The sequence below is a fragment of the Tupaia chinensis genome, unplaced genomic scaffold (genome assembly GCF_000334495.1).
Source record: "Tupaia chinensis unplaced genomic scaffold, TupChi_1.0 Scaffold147534_1, whole genome shotgun sequence".
In the NCBI taxonomy this organism is placed as follows: Eukaryota; Metazoa; Chordata; class Mammalia; order Scandentia; family Tupaiidae; genus Tupaia; species Tupaia belangeri.
The window spans coordinates 1,075,316-1,093,146 of record NW_006207386.1 but is presented as its reverse complement, the minus strand read 5'-3'; the positions used below and the strand labels follow the sequence as shown (position 1 = coordinate 1,093,146).

General features: G+C 38.9%; 1 protein-coding gene across 1 annotated transcript in view; it reads right to left on the bottom strand.

Moving 5' to 3' along the window:
* Positions 1-17,831, bottom strand: part of LOC114006401 (rap guanine nucleotide exchange factor 5-like) — an 83,438-nt gene that overhangs the window by 59,193 nt on the left and 6,414 nt on the right. Inside the window, exons 5-7 of the mRNA XM_027768826.1 lie at positions 11,910-12,016; positions 4,404-4,525; positions 2,202-2,370 (exon numbers count right to left, since the gene is read on the bottom strand). Coding sequence (XP_027624627.1) covers positions 2,202-2,370; positions 4,404-4,525; positions 11,910-12,016 — 398 coding nt within the window. The remainder of the gene's footprint in view (positions 1-2,201; positions 2,371-4,403; positions 4,526-11,909; positions 12,017-17,831) is intronic.

The window sequence follows — 17,831 nt, the reverse complement described above, 5'->3', positions numbered from 1 at the left end:
CCCTACAACAAGGCCATCTTACCTGCTGACATTTCAATTTGCTTTCTGAATGACAAATGGAGGTAGAATAAATCGGGGGGCCTACTTACACACTTATTGCTCTTGCCCTTCATTCCCTGTTACCTGGACATTCCCTGGGATTGCGCACATCTCCACTCTGTGTGCCGGACAGAAATGGCTGAGAAGAGCAGCTAGAAGAGGCCAGTACCCACAGAATCAAGGCCAGCCATAGCCGCTTCTAATTTAAAAGCATGCTACTGCTACTCCTGAGTCTTAGAAAGCTTGTTAAATTTTATTGAAATGCTCCTTGACTTTTCTCAGGACATTTCTGACCTACGATAACAGAAGGTTACAATAAAAAACACTTCCCATACTCAGACCAATTGAGTGCAATCTGAATTTTGGTTTACTATTGCAAGGCTCTTTATAAACAGTTGTAGTGGGAAATCTATAACCTTTCAGAGGTCAGCCTAACGCTTTCATAGCTTCTGCTTGTAATTCTCAGAAGAGGATGCTATATGACCCCATAACTTCTGAGGACACGCTACAGCAAGTGTTAAAAGCATAGGCATTAGAGTTAGACAGACATGGATTCAAACAGGAAGACTCCACTCACCACTTGTGTGACCCTAGACAGGTTACCTACCTCAGTGCCTCAGTTTCCTTGCTTGTAAAATCTAGATAATAGTACCTTTCTTACTGAATTCTTCCAAAAATTAAGTAATGAACATAAAGCATTTAGCACAGTGCCTGACATAGATATGTTCTCTACAACTGCCTTTCTTTCTTCCCCTTTTCTTAAATTTCAATTTATTTTATATATTTAATCATGACATATCACTTAACTTATAAAGTGAAAATATCCAACATGAATACACTTCACACCGGTCCAGTTGAGGATACTATACACATTACCATCAACAGATAATAATCCATTTCCGTGTCCCATAAATGTCTTGCTTCTCTATCTTTCTCCTTAATTTCTTTCCTTACATTTGCCCCCTTCTCCCACCTTCTTAACATACTATAACTGCCATTCTATTAATATAGTATCTCACTAATTTTCAGAAAGTTATTTCTGTCTCTAAAAAGCCTATATTGACTGCTCAGTATTAATTGTTACTGTTAATAAAAAGTGACATGTTTGTTATGGTCACTGGGTACTTTGCTCTCAGTACCTCTTTCTTACCTATAAAATGAGGGCAATACCATATGCCCTGCTAATATCTCAGAAGGGAGAGAGTCCATAATTTGGGCAAGTCTTCTGAAAAATGAAGTGTTCTACATATGTAAAAAGTTTTAACTAAAATTTTAATTTGTAATTTAGAATTCTGAAATAGGCTTGTCCTTGTCACCATGGATAAACAAAGGTATGCCAGATCATAACTCAAATCCTGTTCCTAAGTCTCCTCTAATTAATTTTAATTCATTTTAAGCATATGGTGATTCAGTACCTTCTTTTGATAAATGATTCACATGTTTTAATTTGCTACTAGATTATTTTCAGAAATGTCTACTGAGCTTTCTTAGGAAAGTCACGACTTGGACAGTGGATAAAATGTGAGTTATTTTATCCCTACTTGAGCCCAATCATATGCTTATTCTGAGTTTAGATCATCTACTCATACGGTTATGCTAAAGTGAGAAGCAGCATGGAGCAGCTGGCAAGGCATAGGCTTCTGGGATTTGAATTCTAGTCATTTATTCACTGGATTTAATTTTTAACATTTTATTTTACCTTTCTGAACTTGCATCCGAAAAATGAAAATAGTGTAACTACCTCCAAAAGAGAAACTGGACCAGACCAGCAGATACTATGGTGGTTAAGGTGCCAATTCCCACATGGACGACCATGACTCAAGTCATGGACCCAGCAACTTGAAAATCATACCACGCTCGTGTGCTTGCATGGCCAAAATCCTGAGAGAAAAATGCAGGAGAAGGGATCGCAGGGATTGCAGCACAGCCTTTCCCACAGTGGTGATTTCTCACTTTCCCTCTCACAGTCTCTGTCTCTTTCTGGTGAGAGTGTGTGTCCTATGGCAGAAAACAACAACTATGTGTGAGTGAGTGTGTGTGTGTGTGTGTGTGTGTGTGTGTGTGGAGAGAGAGAGAGAAAGAGAGAGTAAGTGCGCGAGAACCTTAAAGAGCAGAGCACAGTCCCCGGACACACTGAACGGCACAAGACAGTATCTACTTACAGTTCACAGATGCCAGCTCTAGAGGGAAGGAGAGGCACAAGTTGCAGTAAAAGTTTGACACCATTCTGCCACTCCTCTTCTCTTTCAAATTCACAGTACAAGTAGCTACATTCATCAGATGAAAACTGGTAGAAAACGTAAGTATCTTGAAAATACAGATGCTGGTCCACTATTTGAAATAAAAGAGATATGGGTCGGTTTTTAAAAGTGTATTATTCAGAAAGTCATAAACAAAAGAATAAATTGAAAGCCTTAATAATTATAAGGGAGAAGCCAGTGGTAAGACTATAATTATACATTGTAAGCTCACTTATGTTTATAATCCCACTGAATTAAAAAGGACTTACTAACTAGTCTATTTTTATTATTTGAAGCTTTGACCAATATTCACATGCATTTTATAGTTTTCTGCTTCAGAAACAAGTGCAGATGAAACAACAATTTAAAGAAGGTGGAAAGATTTTTTTTTTTTAGTGTACCAAAGTAAACTAATATATTTAATTATTTTAGTGGTACACAAAGACTTGACAATAGTAAGGGTTTTTGTTTAGAGGTTTTTACTATAGGGCGTGTATACTCATCAGAAAGACAGAGAGAGACAGAAAGACAGAAAGTGAGAAATGACCCCCCCACACACAAGAGGATGGCCACGCGGCAATCCCTTCTCCTCCATTCTCCTCTTGGGATCTTGGGCATGCACGCACATACACCCAGTGTGAGTTTAAGCCACCAGGACCATGACTCGAACCGCGTTCGACTACATGGGAGTCCAGCAACATAGTCATTATGCTAACTGCTAGTTCCAGACAATGGCAAGTTTTAGGTCAGTGGTTCTTAACTAGGCATGACTGTGCCCTCCAGCAGACATTTGGTGATGCCTAGAGACATCTTTGGTTGTCAAAACAAGAGGGAAGAGTGCCACTAGTATCTGGAGGGTAGGAAAAGAAATACGGCTAAAAAGTTCTACATACACGACATCTTCTCACAACAAAGAATTTCCTACCCCCAAACTGTCAATACTACCAAGGTTGAGAAACCCTGCTCTGAAAATCAAGAGCTGGAGACTCCTCCCAAAAGCATTCACATACAGCGTTTTGCTAACTAGATGCCTGAACCCAGAAGTGAACTGATAACATCTCCACTATCAAGGCAGCGAACTGATTCTATAAATAAGAGTATTAGGTGCCAGGTATTACTGGCTTTCTAAGATGATGACATCCATGTCCCCATTTGTACTGTCCCTTCACAGTGGGGCTGGTGGGTATGCCCTCAACATTTATTACCTTTAGGAGAAAAGGGCTTCTCAGTAACCAACCAGCACCTGAGAGATTGAACGAAATAAAGAATCCAGACTGCTTGGTTTTTAATCCTTCAATTCTCTTGGCTCAACTAAGAAAAGAGAGATCTGCCATCTATTTTAGTTTCTAGTTAACATCTACTTTCTGAGCTATATAAACAGCTCATTTTCATAGGTCATATCTCTAAGTGTTCATGATTACTTAGTCAATTAAAATGGCATTCACATTCCATTCATAAAATCAGTTTATGATGATTACTCTAAGTACAGCAAGAGAAATCACACATTTAGAGTAACTAAAGATGTCCCTGACTCAAAAAAGAAGTTTGTGAGCAGCAATTTAAATACAGAAATGAGGAATAAGGAAAAACTCTTAAAGGTATTAGTCTATGAATCAACAAGTACCTGACTATTTTTACAAAACATATGAGACAAATAAGCGAATCAAAAGATGGCTTGGCACTTTTACTTAGAAAATAAGACAGAATGCGGGACCAGCAGATGGCAGAATGGTTACATTGCTGGACTCCCATGTAGTCAACAGGAGTTCAAGTCCTGGATCTGGTAGCTTAACCTCACGGTGGGTACATGTGCATGTATGCCCAAAATCCCAAGAGGAGAATGGTGGAGAAAGGATTGCAGTGTGGCCATCCCCTGGAGGGGTAGGAGGTAATGTCTCACTTTCTGTCTTTCTGTCTCTCTGGCAAGCATATATGCCCTATAGTAAAAAGCTCTCTTTAAAAAAAGAAAAAGAAAGAAAAGAAAACAGAATGCAAATATTTTCTTTATCTTTATCTAAAGGTAATTTTCACTAGACTGCAACATTGTCCAGAAAATCAAGTAGATTTTGCTCTGAGAGCATAATAAAATCATGATGCCATGCCTTTGAAATATATAGTACTAACCTGATGACATAATTCCCATGTCCAGGAGGAGCTGCCAGACCCCGATGGCCATAGATCTGCACTGAACAAAAGGACAGTGTTCCAGAAGCCAGTCCACAAGTTCTGACCCAACACAGCTTCTCCTGGACGAAAGCAAAGCCATTCATGGTAAGATACTGTTGCCACTCATTTGCCAAGAAAAAAAGAGAGAATATATTTAATACCATTCCTTTCATTCACCTGCTGTTTCAAACATGAAGCCTAATAAATGGCATGTGCCTCTTAGTAAAGCTCAAATATCCCTTTCTTTTTCTTTCTTTCTTTCTTTCTTTCTTTCTTTTTTTTTTCTGAGAGGTTTTTGCTAATAGGGCACATGCACTTGCCAGAGAGAGAGAGACAGAGAGACAGAAAGCAAGAAATCATCCCCCAGAGGGGACGGCCACACTGCAATACCTTCTCCTCCATTCTCCTCTCAGGATCTTGGGCATGCACACACACACGCACGGTCACGGCGTGAGTTTAAACCACCAGGTCCGGGACTCGAACTGCGGTTGACTACATGGGAGTCCAGAGACATAGCCGTTACACCAACTGCTGGTCCCCAAATATCCCTTTCTCAGAGAAATTTAAGAATCAAATTCTCTTACATTTTTTCTTCAAGTCAGCTAATGCTTAATAATTACATATCTTTCCAAATAAACTATTTTGGGGGCCAGTACGTGGCATAGAGGCTAAGGTGCTAGACTCCCACATGACTCAATGCAGTTTGAGTTCCAGACCCAGCAGTTTGAAACTCATAGAAGGTGCGTGTGCCTGCATGCCCAAAATCTCAAGAGGAGGATGGAGAAGGGAGAAGTGTGCCATATCTCCCCAACCAGGGGGGTGATTTCTCACTTTCTCTCTGTCTCTCCAGTGAGCATACATACCCTATAGCAAAAAATCTCTCTTAAACAAACAAAAAATTCTTCTACTTCCTCTAGAAAATAATTTTAAGGAACACAGGGACTTTTGTGTAACTCACTATTAATCCCCAACTAGAACAGTCCATAGCACATAGTAAGTTCTCAAAATATATATGAATAAATGAAGGAATAAATTTAACAGCCCTAATGATAACGCTTCTGCTTTGGTAAGCCACATACCTCAAGTTGGTGGTGATAAACTTTGGCTTAACCACTTAAGAGATTTTTATCTGGTTTCATTAAGAACAAAATAATTCTGAGGTCAGACAAAATTGGAATCATAGTCAGTGGTAGAGAGTTTTGTTTTACTCTTCAAAGATTAAAGCCTGAAATTTGTTTCAAAGGACAGTAAATGTGATTGTTAATCTTTTTCTAAGCAATCTAGTTAAACGACCTAGATTATAAACCCATAAATCTAGATGTGTATGTCAGATTCCACTAACCACATGAACACAAAATCATCTTTGTAATCTATCTTAAAACATACAACTGTATTTTTAAAAATAATTATTTATTTAACCTTGTTTATTTTTAAAAATATTTTGAGAGAGAGAGAGAGAAAGTAAGCCTTTAGGTCTGGGACTTGAACCATGGTCAGCCATGTGGGAGTCCAGTGCCCTTAACCACCACGTCCCCTGCCGGTCCCTTAAAAATCGTGTACATTGAGAGAGACAGAGAGAGAGATGGACTCAATGCCACAATCCTCTTGCCTCCACAGGTTTTTGCCATAGGGCAGGTGCCACCACGCCCAACACACAACTGTATTTTTAGAATGCCATAATCTGGGTATTACAAGCAAGATCTTCGTGTCAATTTTTGTTTCAGCTTCCAGTGAAAAACAAAGTTTTTTTTAAATACGTTTTTTCATTTGCAGAAATTCCATTACTTTCCCTTATGAGAAAAGGACAACAAAATGTTTTTAAAAACAAAAGATGTATCATGTACTGGTTATATATTTTTTCTATATTCAGGGTTGAAGGACGAAGAGCTAAAACATTTATTTGTATTCCTTTCATTTAAAAGTCCTGCCTAATGAGACCAGCAGGAAGCCATAATGGTTACGGCACTGGATTCCCACATAGTCCACTGTGGTTTGAGTCCCAGATCCAGTGGTTTGAAACTCATACTGGGCGCATGTGTGTGCATCCCCAAAATCCCAAGAGGAGAAGGGATTACAATGTAGATATGGACTCTGGGGATGGGGGGGTTGATCTCTCTCTTTCTATCTCTCTATCTCTCCAGCAAGTGCACGCACCCTATAGTGAAAATCTCTCTCTCTAAAAAAAGCACTGCCTAGTTCACTATCTGTTGTGATGGTAACAGTCACAAACACCTTGGAACTAAGCTACAGCCAACAACATGAAGAGCTGCTATGAGGTGCTACATTTTCTGGGGTGAAGGAAGATAAGACAGTGAACTTTTCTGCTGAGATATTAGAGCAGATATTCGAGCTTTTCATAAAACATTATTATTATTTTTTGGTATGACATCACTGTTTGAAAGCTATTCTAAGGCAATTAAGCCAATTTCAGATGTTCAGTTGCAAGGTAGCATTAAGACAAAAGATTAACAGTCAAATACATGGATTTTTTTTTTTTAAAGAAAATGAGAAAACAGAAGGCAGCAAAGCAGGCAATTAGACCAAATAATCAATATTAACTTTCACTTCTATAGGACACCTTTCATGTAAAGACCCAAGGTGTTAATTAACTAATTAATTCCTCAACACCTCTGTCAATTAGCCAGCATCTTAGGGCTTTAAAAGCACTCCTCCCCCATGCACTAAATACAGTATCCTCTTAATTCAAATTCTCAATACAGTGCAGCTCCTCAGCCTGCCTGAGAGCCTAACATCACTTGGACCAAGGCAGTGCACAACATGTTCACCAAGCAAACTAAACTGCCCACTGCAAAGTGGTTGGCTTGTTTTCCTAGGTGACGTGGAAGCAGTGCCTTAGACCAGGGCTTCTCTAAACCAAGCTCAGGAGCTACGTGGAGAAGTCATTCAAAGAGAGTTTCTGATGCACTAAGGCTGGGAGGATCCAGATTTCTCATATCTACAAGGCTCTGGGATGCTGGAGACCACAGAGGTCCAATCCTGTAGCTCTTCTTTCTCAGTGGGCAGGGCTCACTCTCTTTCCTTGGGCAGGGCTCTGAGTCAATATGCTAAAACACAGAGCCATCATGACAACATTAATTACTAATGGGCCCCGCCTTACAGCAAGCTACTGACCCATTGCACATGGCCCCTTTCAACACTTACCCTAATTTTATCAAAGTAGTGTTTAAATAGCTTTCAACAATCCATCTGCACTAGGGAAGACAACATCAGGTATAAGGGAAAATGCTGATCATTAATATCAACATTGTTACTATCACTAAATATCACACAAAATTAGGTGAGTTGAGTCTGTACTGAGCTTCTAGTCTGACTTGCTAACCAATTCTGCAACAATCCAATTAAAATATCTAAGTACCTAAATGCCGAGGACATAGAAGAGAGTAGTGAGCAAGAAAACAAAAACAGGGGCTAGCAGGTGGTGTGGTGGTTAAGGTACTGGACTCCCACATGGCTGACCACGGTTTGAGTCCTGGATCTGGAGGTTTGCTTGCTGTCTCTCTGTATATCTGTCTTTCTCTGGTGAGTGTGTATTTCATGTAACAAATTATAAATAAATAAATAACTCTTAAAAAGAAAAAAAGACAGCTGGAACAGAACAATCTAAATACCGACCGCAGTTTTTACCCACAGAGTATTTTCAGATTTGTACTCAGTCCAGAAACTGTTCTGAGTACATGCAGATCTAACTACAGCTGTAACACTAGGGAGAACACTGATATGGAGGGAACTAGTTACAAAGCCCAAGTGATGGCTGTAACAGGAATTGTACCAGTCCCTACAGTTGGAAATCTGGTTTCTCTTGACTACCTCCTATCTGTGGTTACATTTTTCACAATTAATTTATGGTAGTACAGACACTAATTTCAAACTTAAAGAGGTTGATTGTGTTCAGTAATTCATGTGTTGAAGGGAAGTGAAGTATCAGAAACCAGTGTGATTCTTTCTATATACTATAAAAGGAAAACATTTCAAACTTTTGAAAGTGAATTCTCATATGGTATGTGGGAAATAAACTTACTAGCAGACAAGTGAAAATGATCCATCATAGGCAATCATATTAGCACTTTGTTTTTAAACCCCACACACTAGGAAGTCCTTAGATTATAAAAGAAAAGTAGTCCTGGTCCAATCATAGCAAAACATATGCCCTCTATTCTTCTCTCACTAAGTTTTTATGTTCTGACTTGGGTGGATGGTGTTTTTTTTCCCATGAACCTGATTAATGTACATCTCGTAATTTCTCATGAAGATCACAAGATAGATAAAAAAAAAAAAACTTACACATTGTTTTATGTAGTAACTAAAATGAATTCTATCAACTTGCTCTCAACTAGACTTGAAGACTTAAACATCACAATTTTAGTTTAAAAAAAGAAAAGCGAGATATGTTTGAAGTTGATATCATCATCAATTTTTTAAAAATGAGGCTCTATGTGAAGTCAGCCACCATAGACCCTCACTCCCTGTCCTATCTATGCGGCCTGGGCTGGAAACTGGGGGTTCTCAGATCTTCAGTTATGAATCCCTGATGAGAAGAAAAGAGTGGACATTGGAGCTTTTTCAAGAGCTTTGAGTCCATATACACAAAAGCAATGCTTTTAAATAGAACAGGTAATCCCCAGAAAACAAGGGCCTTTGCCAGAGAGAAAACACCCTCGAGGGGATGCAGTCATGCCACAATCTTTTTTCTTCCATTTCTCCAACCCATCAGGATTTGGGGCATGCACACACATGTGCCTAGCCTGTATTTCAAGCTGCAAGGGCCGAGATTTGAACCATGGTCAGCCATGTGGGATCTGACTCAAAACGCACAGTGCTGGACCCCTGTGATACAAGGTCACCCTAGTATATTTTAACCTATGGAAATGCTAATATAATTACTTAAATATCTGATTTTAAAGTGTTAACTCACTGTGGTTCCTTCTCACATGTGGCTTTTGCTAAATTAATGGCTTATAAGAATATGGAGTCTGCCAAGTTTTTGATGTTAAAAAATAGCTGCAGATATGGTTACTGATTAGAAAGAGACCTGAAGGAACTTTCAGGGGGCAAGAAACTAGATTTTGACAATAGTTACACTGATAATGAGTACATAGGTCTGTAATAAATAAAAATTCATCAAGCTACATACTTCAGATTTGTGCATTTTACTGCATACAAATTATGCCTCAGAACAAAAGGAAGGGGGTCTTTTTTTTTTTTGGAGAGGTTTTCGCTATAGGGCGCGTGTGCTCGCCAGACAGACAGAGAGATACATAGAGACAGAAAGCGAGAAATCACCCCCCAGAGGGGATGGTCACACCGCAGTCCCTTCTCCTCCATTCTCCTCTCGGGATTTTGGGCACGCACGCACAAGCGCCCGGCGTGAGTTTTAAGCCACCGGGTCCGGGACGTGAACCGCGGTCGACTACGTGGGAGTCCAGCGACATAGCCATTATGCTAACTGCTGGTTCCTGGAAGGGGGTCTTCTTAATCCTACAGTCTGGGAATCACAATCTCCCAAATCCAGGCCAAGATGAAACTTCTCCCATCTGGCACAAATGGAAATAAATAGGAATAGGACTTCATCACAACTTCATTCATTCTTTCGTTTCTTGTTTTTGCTAAAAAGCATGTGTGTTCACCAGAGAAAGAGAGAGAGAAGTCAACCTCCAGGGCTGGGGGAGGCCAAGTCGCAATCTCTTCTCCTTTAGTCTCTTAGAATTTTGGGCATGCACACATACATGCCAGCATGATTTTCAAGCTACCAGGTCTAGGACTCAAATCACACAACTGGCCATGTGGCATCCAGTGCCATCCATGTCACCTGATAGCCCCTACAACTATATCTATTTAACTTAAAGAAACATGTTATTCTGAGAATCCTTCCTATTTTGGGGGGGTGTCATTTATTTTCAGTACTCTTCCTACTCCATACTACAATGTTGTTTCTTTAAGAAATAATAGTGATTTTTTAAAAAGGGAACTGCAGCCAGCAGATGGTGTAGTGGTTAAGGCATGATACTCCCACATGGCCAACTGCAGTTCGAGTCCTGAACCTGGCAGCTTGCTTTCTTACTTTCCCTTTCTGTTTCTCTCTTTCTCTGGTGAGTGCACATGCCCTATAGCAAATTTTAAAAAGTAATAACATACCAAATTAAAAAAATAAATATTTTTAGAAAAGGGAACTAATTTTTTTGTTTTTGTTTTATTTTCATAGTTTTCTTTCAGTATCATTTAGAGTGGCTCAATATCTCTACTGGGCAACATAAGAAAACTAATAATTCACTGTTGTTATTTTCTTAAACTGCTTCATGAAATAAAATTTTATTTTTTTTGAAAGATTTTTGCTATAGGGTGTGTGCACTCACCAGAGAGACAAAGAGACAGAGAGACAGAGAGACAGAAAGCAAGAAATCATCCCCCAAGGGATGCTATGCCACAATCCCTTCTACATTCTCCTCTCAGGATTTTGGGAACACATGCACACAAGCCTGGCGTGAGTTTAAGTCACCAGGTCTGTCACTCAAACTGCAGTTGACTACATGGGAGTCCAGTGACATAACCACTATGCAATCTCTGGTCCCTGAAATGAAACTTTCTAAGGGACCACTCTCTAGATGCAGCTGCACTTTTAAAACTGACCATCACGGGCTGGTCCCATAGTAGTGCAGTGGTTAAGCACTGTGCATTTGGAGCTGATCCCAGTGCCAACAGTGGTTCAAATCCAGGTTCCAGAAGTTTGAAAAGCACATGTGCATGCATGCCCCAAATTCTGATGGGATGGAGAAATGGAGGGAAAAAAGTTTTGCAAAGTGACCACACCCCATGGGGGGTGGTGTGGTGCTTTCTCTCTCTCCTTCTCAGGCTAATGCATGCATCCTCTGACAATAAAAAAATAAACCAAAACTAGCACCTTGTAAGACCTCTGCCCTTATTCACTAGCCAAGCAGACAACTGCCATCCTTATGCCAGCCTGCCTCTCCTCATTTCTTATTGTACCTGAAAAGGAGGCTCACTCTCACTTGGAGAGTTAGAGCAATTCTCTGTCCATGGACCTGCAAGGAGACCTGGTGGAGCCTTGATGAGGTCCAGAAAGAGGAGACATATTTTCTAAAGCCCTCAGTGTAGTGTGGTGGTTAAGGTGCTGGACTCCCACATGGCCAATTGTGGTTCAAGTCCTGGACCTGGCAGCTTGCTAGGACACCCTCCAAAATATGTAAAATATCCTATCTCAGAGAGAGCAGAACAGAAACTCTCTCAGAACCAGCAGTGTAACTAAACAAATGTACAACAAAGTTTAACAAAATGTTTAAAAATCACGTTTCTTCAATGGACAGAACACCACTCTCCTACTACAGAGAGCCTACATCTCTTCGATCAAGGTTACGATTTTAACACAAGTTCATTCATTTTTTTTCCCTCAAAGAAAATATCTGACAAAATATTAGGAAACTGTTTTACCTGTAAAACCCCTTGAGGTTCACTCTGTCCTTTATCAGGTCAGCTGCCTGCACAATAATAATATTCCTCAATGCTCTTCCCGCACAAGAGGAATTCTCTCCATAAATCTAAATTTAAAAGACAAACATTCACTGTAAATGTAGAACAATAATGTGACCATTTCTGAGCTACCAATGGCATGCTATTTTAAAAATAATCATGATCAAGTCCCTAAGCCTGAGACACATATTTTAGCTTATATAGCTACAAAACTATACCTATTTTACTTTAGCTACTGACTCACTTATGCTATTAAGCTATAGTAATTATTTTTACACGTTAAACTGCTCTGTTTAACTACAATTATAAATATTCTCCATTCATGCAGTTTTCAGTATAAAATAGGCATATATTTTAAATACGGTGTTTCCATCAATACAACAAATACAAGAATATATTATATACTAACTCTTCCATTAATAGTTCACTAATACAAAGGTCTTAGAAGATGAGAAAAGAAATACTTTCCTATCTAGTAAACATCATGAACCATGATAATTTGACAGTGGGATGCTTTACTGTAAAGTTTCACTCAACTGCAAAGTTCATTGTTAATTCCAAACATCCTGGCTTTATCTGCTTCCCATGTCTACCTATCAGATAAAAATTTCATTTAACTTGCTTTTTCAGTCTTCTAATTCCCTCACATAAATCTTTTGCTCCTGGAGAAAGGAGGGTATTCATCAGATCTAAAGAAGTCTGGATCCTACTCTATAATACCACCTCCTCCTTGAGGATCAGCACCCTCCTCTACAGTTTCACAGTACTGTCCCACGAGCAGAGGAGGCTATGTGAAATCCAATGGAAAGGTTCTGAGTTTGCATCCAGAGACTCCCTGAATACACTCAGCCCATGTGTGCACACAACCCAAGGCTGGGTGAGGCTGGGGTTGGATCAGAGCACTAGGGCCTTGTCAGAGGTGCCCCTACCCATCTCTCTGACTCATAGAAAAAAGAAATAAAACTTAAAATGAAATTATAAAAAAGAAAATGAACTGCCTCTGTAAAGTAAAGGCTCATGAGAATTAATATATATTGAAGAGGCATGCTTTCTTCATTTTACTTGTTTCTTGATGAACTCTTTTGGTAGCTACGAAATATTTTTTATCTTCTCTTAAAGCAAATACACTGGCTATGTATCAATAATGATTTGATTGTGAACCTGTCAACCCCATTTTTAGGCTTCTTTAATGTGTCTTTTATCAACTCATAAAGAAAACCTGACAAGAAAGCAAGAAGGGCAGTAAATGATTTTTGTAAAAAAAAAAAACAAAGCTTAAACAGGCCAGATGACAGAACATATCACCAAGGACAAAGCATATGAGTCAGCTGACACCTGACTAGTCTTAACATTACACAATGTTCATTCAGTCATTCAAAAGCATTTAATGAGCAAGTGTCAGGTCTGTCCTAGATGTTGGGGACACAGCGGTAAACAAAGTAAAATTGTCTACTAAATTTAGTCTACACTGAAAATATATACTTCCTAACTGCCCTCGCAAAGTTCACAGTCTCTAGTTATTCTAAAATATGCAACTATCTGCTTACTTTTACACACACGATAAATACACCTTCATGTTTCCTTACCAGTGAGCACACAGGGGATAGCTCATAATAAATAACTATAATACACTTTTACACAATATTTTTGATGCAAAATACCTCCTATTTGCAAAACAGTGTTTATATCAACATAACAAACTGAAAAATATTTATTTTATATATGTAATCTGCCATGTTGATAAATGTGTTTCTGTAAAGAACTTAGAAGATGGAAAAAGAATTTTTTTCCTACTTAGTGAACATCTTGAAGTGTGACACAATGATTAGAACACTTCACTATGTTCAATGTACCATTTCTAGTGGAGGAGACATGGGTTTGCTGAATATCCTTCCAGCACTCTGTATGGTCAGGAGCAAAGGGAATGCTATGACAGGTCAGGTTACTCGAGAATGCTATGACAGAAACTATTGTTACAGAAAATGCAGGAGAGAAATGAATCATACCTGGGAGGAAGGGTGTTCCAAGTATGGATTAGAAATTCTTCTTGATAGAGTCTATTTTAAAAGAAAGAAAAGAAAATTAGAACCAAAATGGAACCATTTACAAAAGAGCAAAATGTGTGCAATAGTGGCATGCCCAGTAATTGTCCATGCTTTAAAAATGAGTTTAAATCTCAACTTTTAGGCCTTAAGGGATCAGCATCCCTGGACCTATTCAATGTAAGTATCTGATCAACATTCATGCCAATAAGACAGGATATTCCACTTGAAAAGCTCCCCACCAGAGAGTACCACCAACACAAGTACTATAAAACAGCTGGGACTATTGGGGTGGGGAGGTAGGGGGAAGGAAGGGTATTTGTCTTTTAGTCTTCATACAGTTTGAATTCCATTTCTCCTTTCATTTTCACTTCCATTTTTTCATCATCCTATTCCAGGGCCCTTATCATTATACACCAGAACTACTACTACATCTTCAAGGAACTTCCCTGCCTTCCGGTCACCTCCTTCAGGCCATCCTGCAGATTTCAACTAAACATATATTTCTACCTCACCTCTTTGACTTATAAGGCTCTTGTAATCACTTATGTGAATGAATCTAAGCTGCCTGTGGGCCACCAGTCACTTCCAGCAGGTTTCTAGTATTCTCTCTCCATCTCCCTATAAAGTTTCTTTGACTTAGCATGATCAGCTTGTCAGAAGAACTTGCCACTCTTATCCCTGCCTCTGGTCACACAATTCTCCATCTTCTTTGATACTTCCTTGAATCTCACCAGACTTTGAAGTCCAGGTTTTTGTACAGTTACCTGAGAGAAGCTCCTTTTGCTGGGGTTTGCCTCTTTTCAAAGCTCTTTGTTTTTTCTACTAGTCACAGGGCTATGCCTGGTGCCCTGCACCGTTGGCTATTTTTCCGTACATGCATTCGCCCCACAGAATGCGAAAGTCCTCGAAGAACTGCTGGCAGCTTTTATAACTTGGCTTTCATGGCATCTAGCACACAGCCTTACATATAGATGTTTATTTTACTTTTCATATATTTAGATATTTATAAATCCATACCAACATAATAAGTATTTGCTGAATGATCTGAATTGCAGAAGCTGATTTTTCCCATCTAACAATACAGTCAGCAGCACCATCACCCACAGATGCTTAAGCACAATAGAGAACTATTATCACTTCCCATTGCCATATAGGAAAAAGAACAGAGAAACTAACATTTATTGAGCTTCCAACCTATGTTTAAAAGCTTTGTGCACCTCTATTCCAAGTCTTTCTGTCTTTCAAGATCCCATAGTTTTTAGCCTACCGCCTCCACTTCTTGGAATAATTTGCTAAATTTACGAAATATACCCTGCCAGTCATCACTTTGCTGCATCTGAACCTTCTACCAAACGTTAGTCTAAAAAGAGAAGCCCAGTTCTGCCCCATCCCCATTACACATGGCTCCCACACAACTTGCCTTCTAATTAAACTGAAATAAAATGTATCAACTTGTTATCCAATGCCAATTAATAGTCTACTAAAGATTTGCAACTTGCTTCAAATAAAATACATTTTATAAAGAAGGCAGCACATTTTTAATTCCCATCTATTAAAATAGAACATCCATTCTTCTGATCTAACTACACTCCCAATCAGCCCTCCCTGGGCCTTCTGTCATCTGAGGCTATGTAATACATTCACTTGTTGAAATACTGAACAATTTTAAACTTGCATATGTACTAGATTTATAACATGAAGATGAATCATCATGACAAATTCTTTTCTTGTCCTATACAAGGAGACATTTAAAAATCAATATGGTAGACCAAAACTGACAACCTTTATTACTCATCTAATTGCCCAAATGAGCTCAGAAAAGCAGTATTTCTCATGATGTAGGTAAAGAGAAAGCTTTTAGATAGAAAAAGCTCTAAAGAACTGGGCAGGGGCATTTTCACAAAAGCAAACTACTTGCCTCTGTCTAGTACCAGCCTAAATTTGGCTATCTCCATGCTAGTGTTACACTCACACAATTCCACTTAACAGAAACTTCCCCCATGGATGGCTGGTTTTAAAAGATTGGTAAGGTGAGTAAATAAAGCAATGGGATTCTTCTATACTGAATAGATAACAGTGTTAGATAAGCTACTCGCCCACAGGGAATGGACAAGAGCTACATAATAAGAACTGTCTTTTACAGGACACAACTCCTAGATTTGTTGTCAGAAACTCCTGTGAAGCCCTCTCTTAACTGGTCCCAGGGGAGCTTTGTTTCATTAACACTTGGGGACAGCAGTTCTCAAACTTGTTAGCTGAACTCAGAGGAAGCCACAAAGCTTTTGTGGAGCTCAGTGAAATACTGATGCGTCGAACTTAAAATAACTACTGTAACTATCCTTTAATAGGGACCACTTTATGTATTAACCAATACTTTGAGTATTGGTCAAAAATATCAAAGGTCAGAGACGCAGGGAAAAAAGAACATAGGGAATGTTGCATTTTTACCTCATTTTAACAGTATTGGGAAAGAACTGTTACTTCGTTTTATTACAGGAACACCATGGGTAAAATTACTGCTGCTCCAATTCCCCTCAAGAATTGCTCTCCCAGCAGCCACCTGAAATAGGACCACAGGAACACCTTCGAAAATGGACCCCCTCCATTTTCCCATTCTTTCCTTAATATACATTCAGAAGTTTTCATCTTGTTTTTAAATCCCTTGGCTTTATTTCTCCTCTAGCATTCCAGGGCTTATCATTTAATTTTAGTGGATATCTGACTTTAAAAGGGTAATATATGATTGCTAACCAATTATCCTTTACTATGCCTTAATACCATACTTAAGCTCCATCTTACCGGTACTATGGCAACTTACATCCATTAATTTCACATGAATGAAGTACTTACTGAACACCTACTGAGGCACTATGGGAGTTTCCAGAAACAGAGACATGAACAAGATGCCGTCCCTAATTAGAAAACCCACTGACCAGGAGATGTAGGCTCCAAAGAATTCTTTACACCCATGAATTCCCTTTCTGGATCTTGAGTTTCCTATAGTTTGCTCTGTAATGGTGGATGGCTGCACTACTCGATGCAAAGCATCCTCTTTTACATAAGTCTTAGCATAATATCTCATAAATATGATGCCAAAGTGATGATTCCTTTTCCACCTTTATTTCCAATTCCCGAGAGTTACTTAAGCTGGGTGCAATGATCCCAAAAGACATATACATCTCACAGAGGGAGAATATAACAATATAAATGAATACAGATTCTGCTTCAAATGTATTTCTCCTCTTTCCCAATGGAAAATGGTTTCCTAAATGATTCTAGGAATATTTTATTTATGTTTAGAAAATTCCAATTCTTTAATACTCATAAATGGACTTCCAGAAACAAAAATAATGGCACAACTCAAAGGAATAATTGGTTGATATCCACATAGTACTTTTAAGTTTTTTAAGTTAGGTGCACTAAAATTACACTATTATAGTCCATGAAACTGGGTCTCAACCAGGCATGCAACTCATGTTCCTAAAAATATTTTGCTAAACCATGTAACACACTCAAGACACATTTTTCATCAGCTCTTAAAGAAGATGCCTCAATACTACCCTTAGATTCAATTAAAGTACTCAGGTTACTAAGGAGCAAAAAAAAATGAGAGCAGACAATCACTTCAATCACCACAAAGTGTGACCTATCATATTTCTAACATAAACCAATAAGAACTACCAAGTTTATTGATAATGCAAGAATTCAGCTTGTGAGATCACTTTCTTTTTTTTTGAGAAGTTTTTGCTATAGGGCGCGTGTGCTTGCCAGAAAGACAGAGAGACAGAGAGACAGCAAGAAATCACGCCCCCCCCCCCCCCACACAGGTGGCCACACG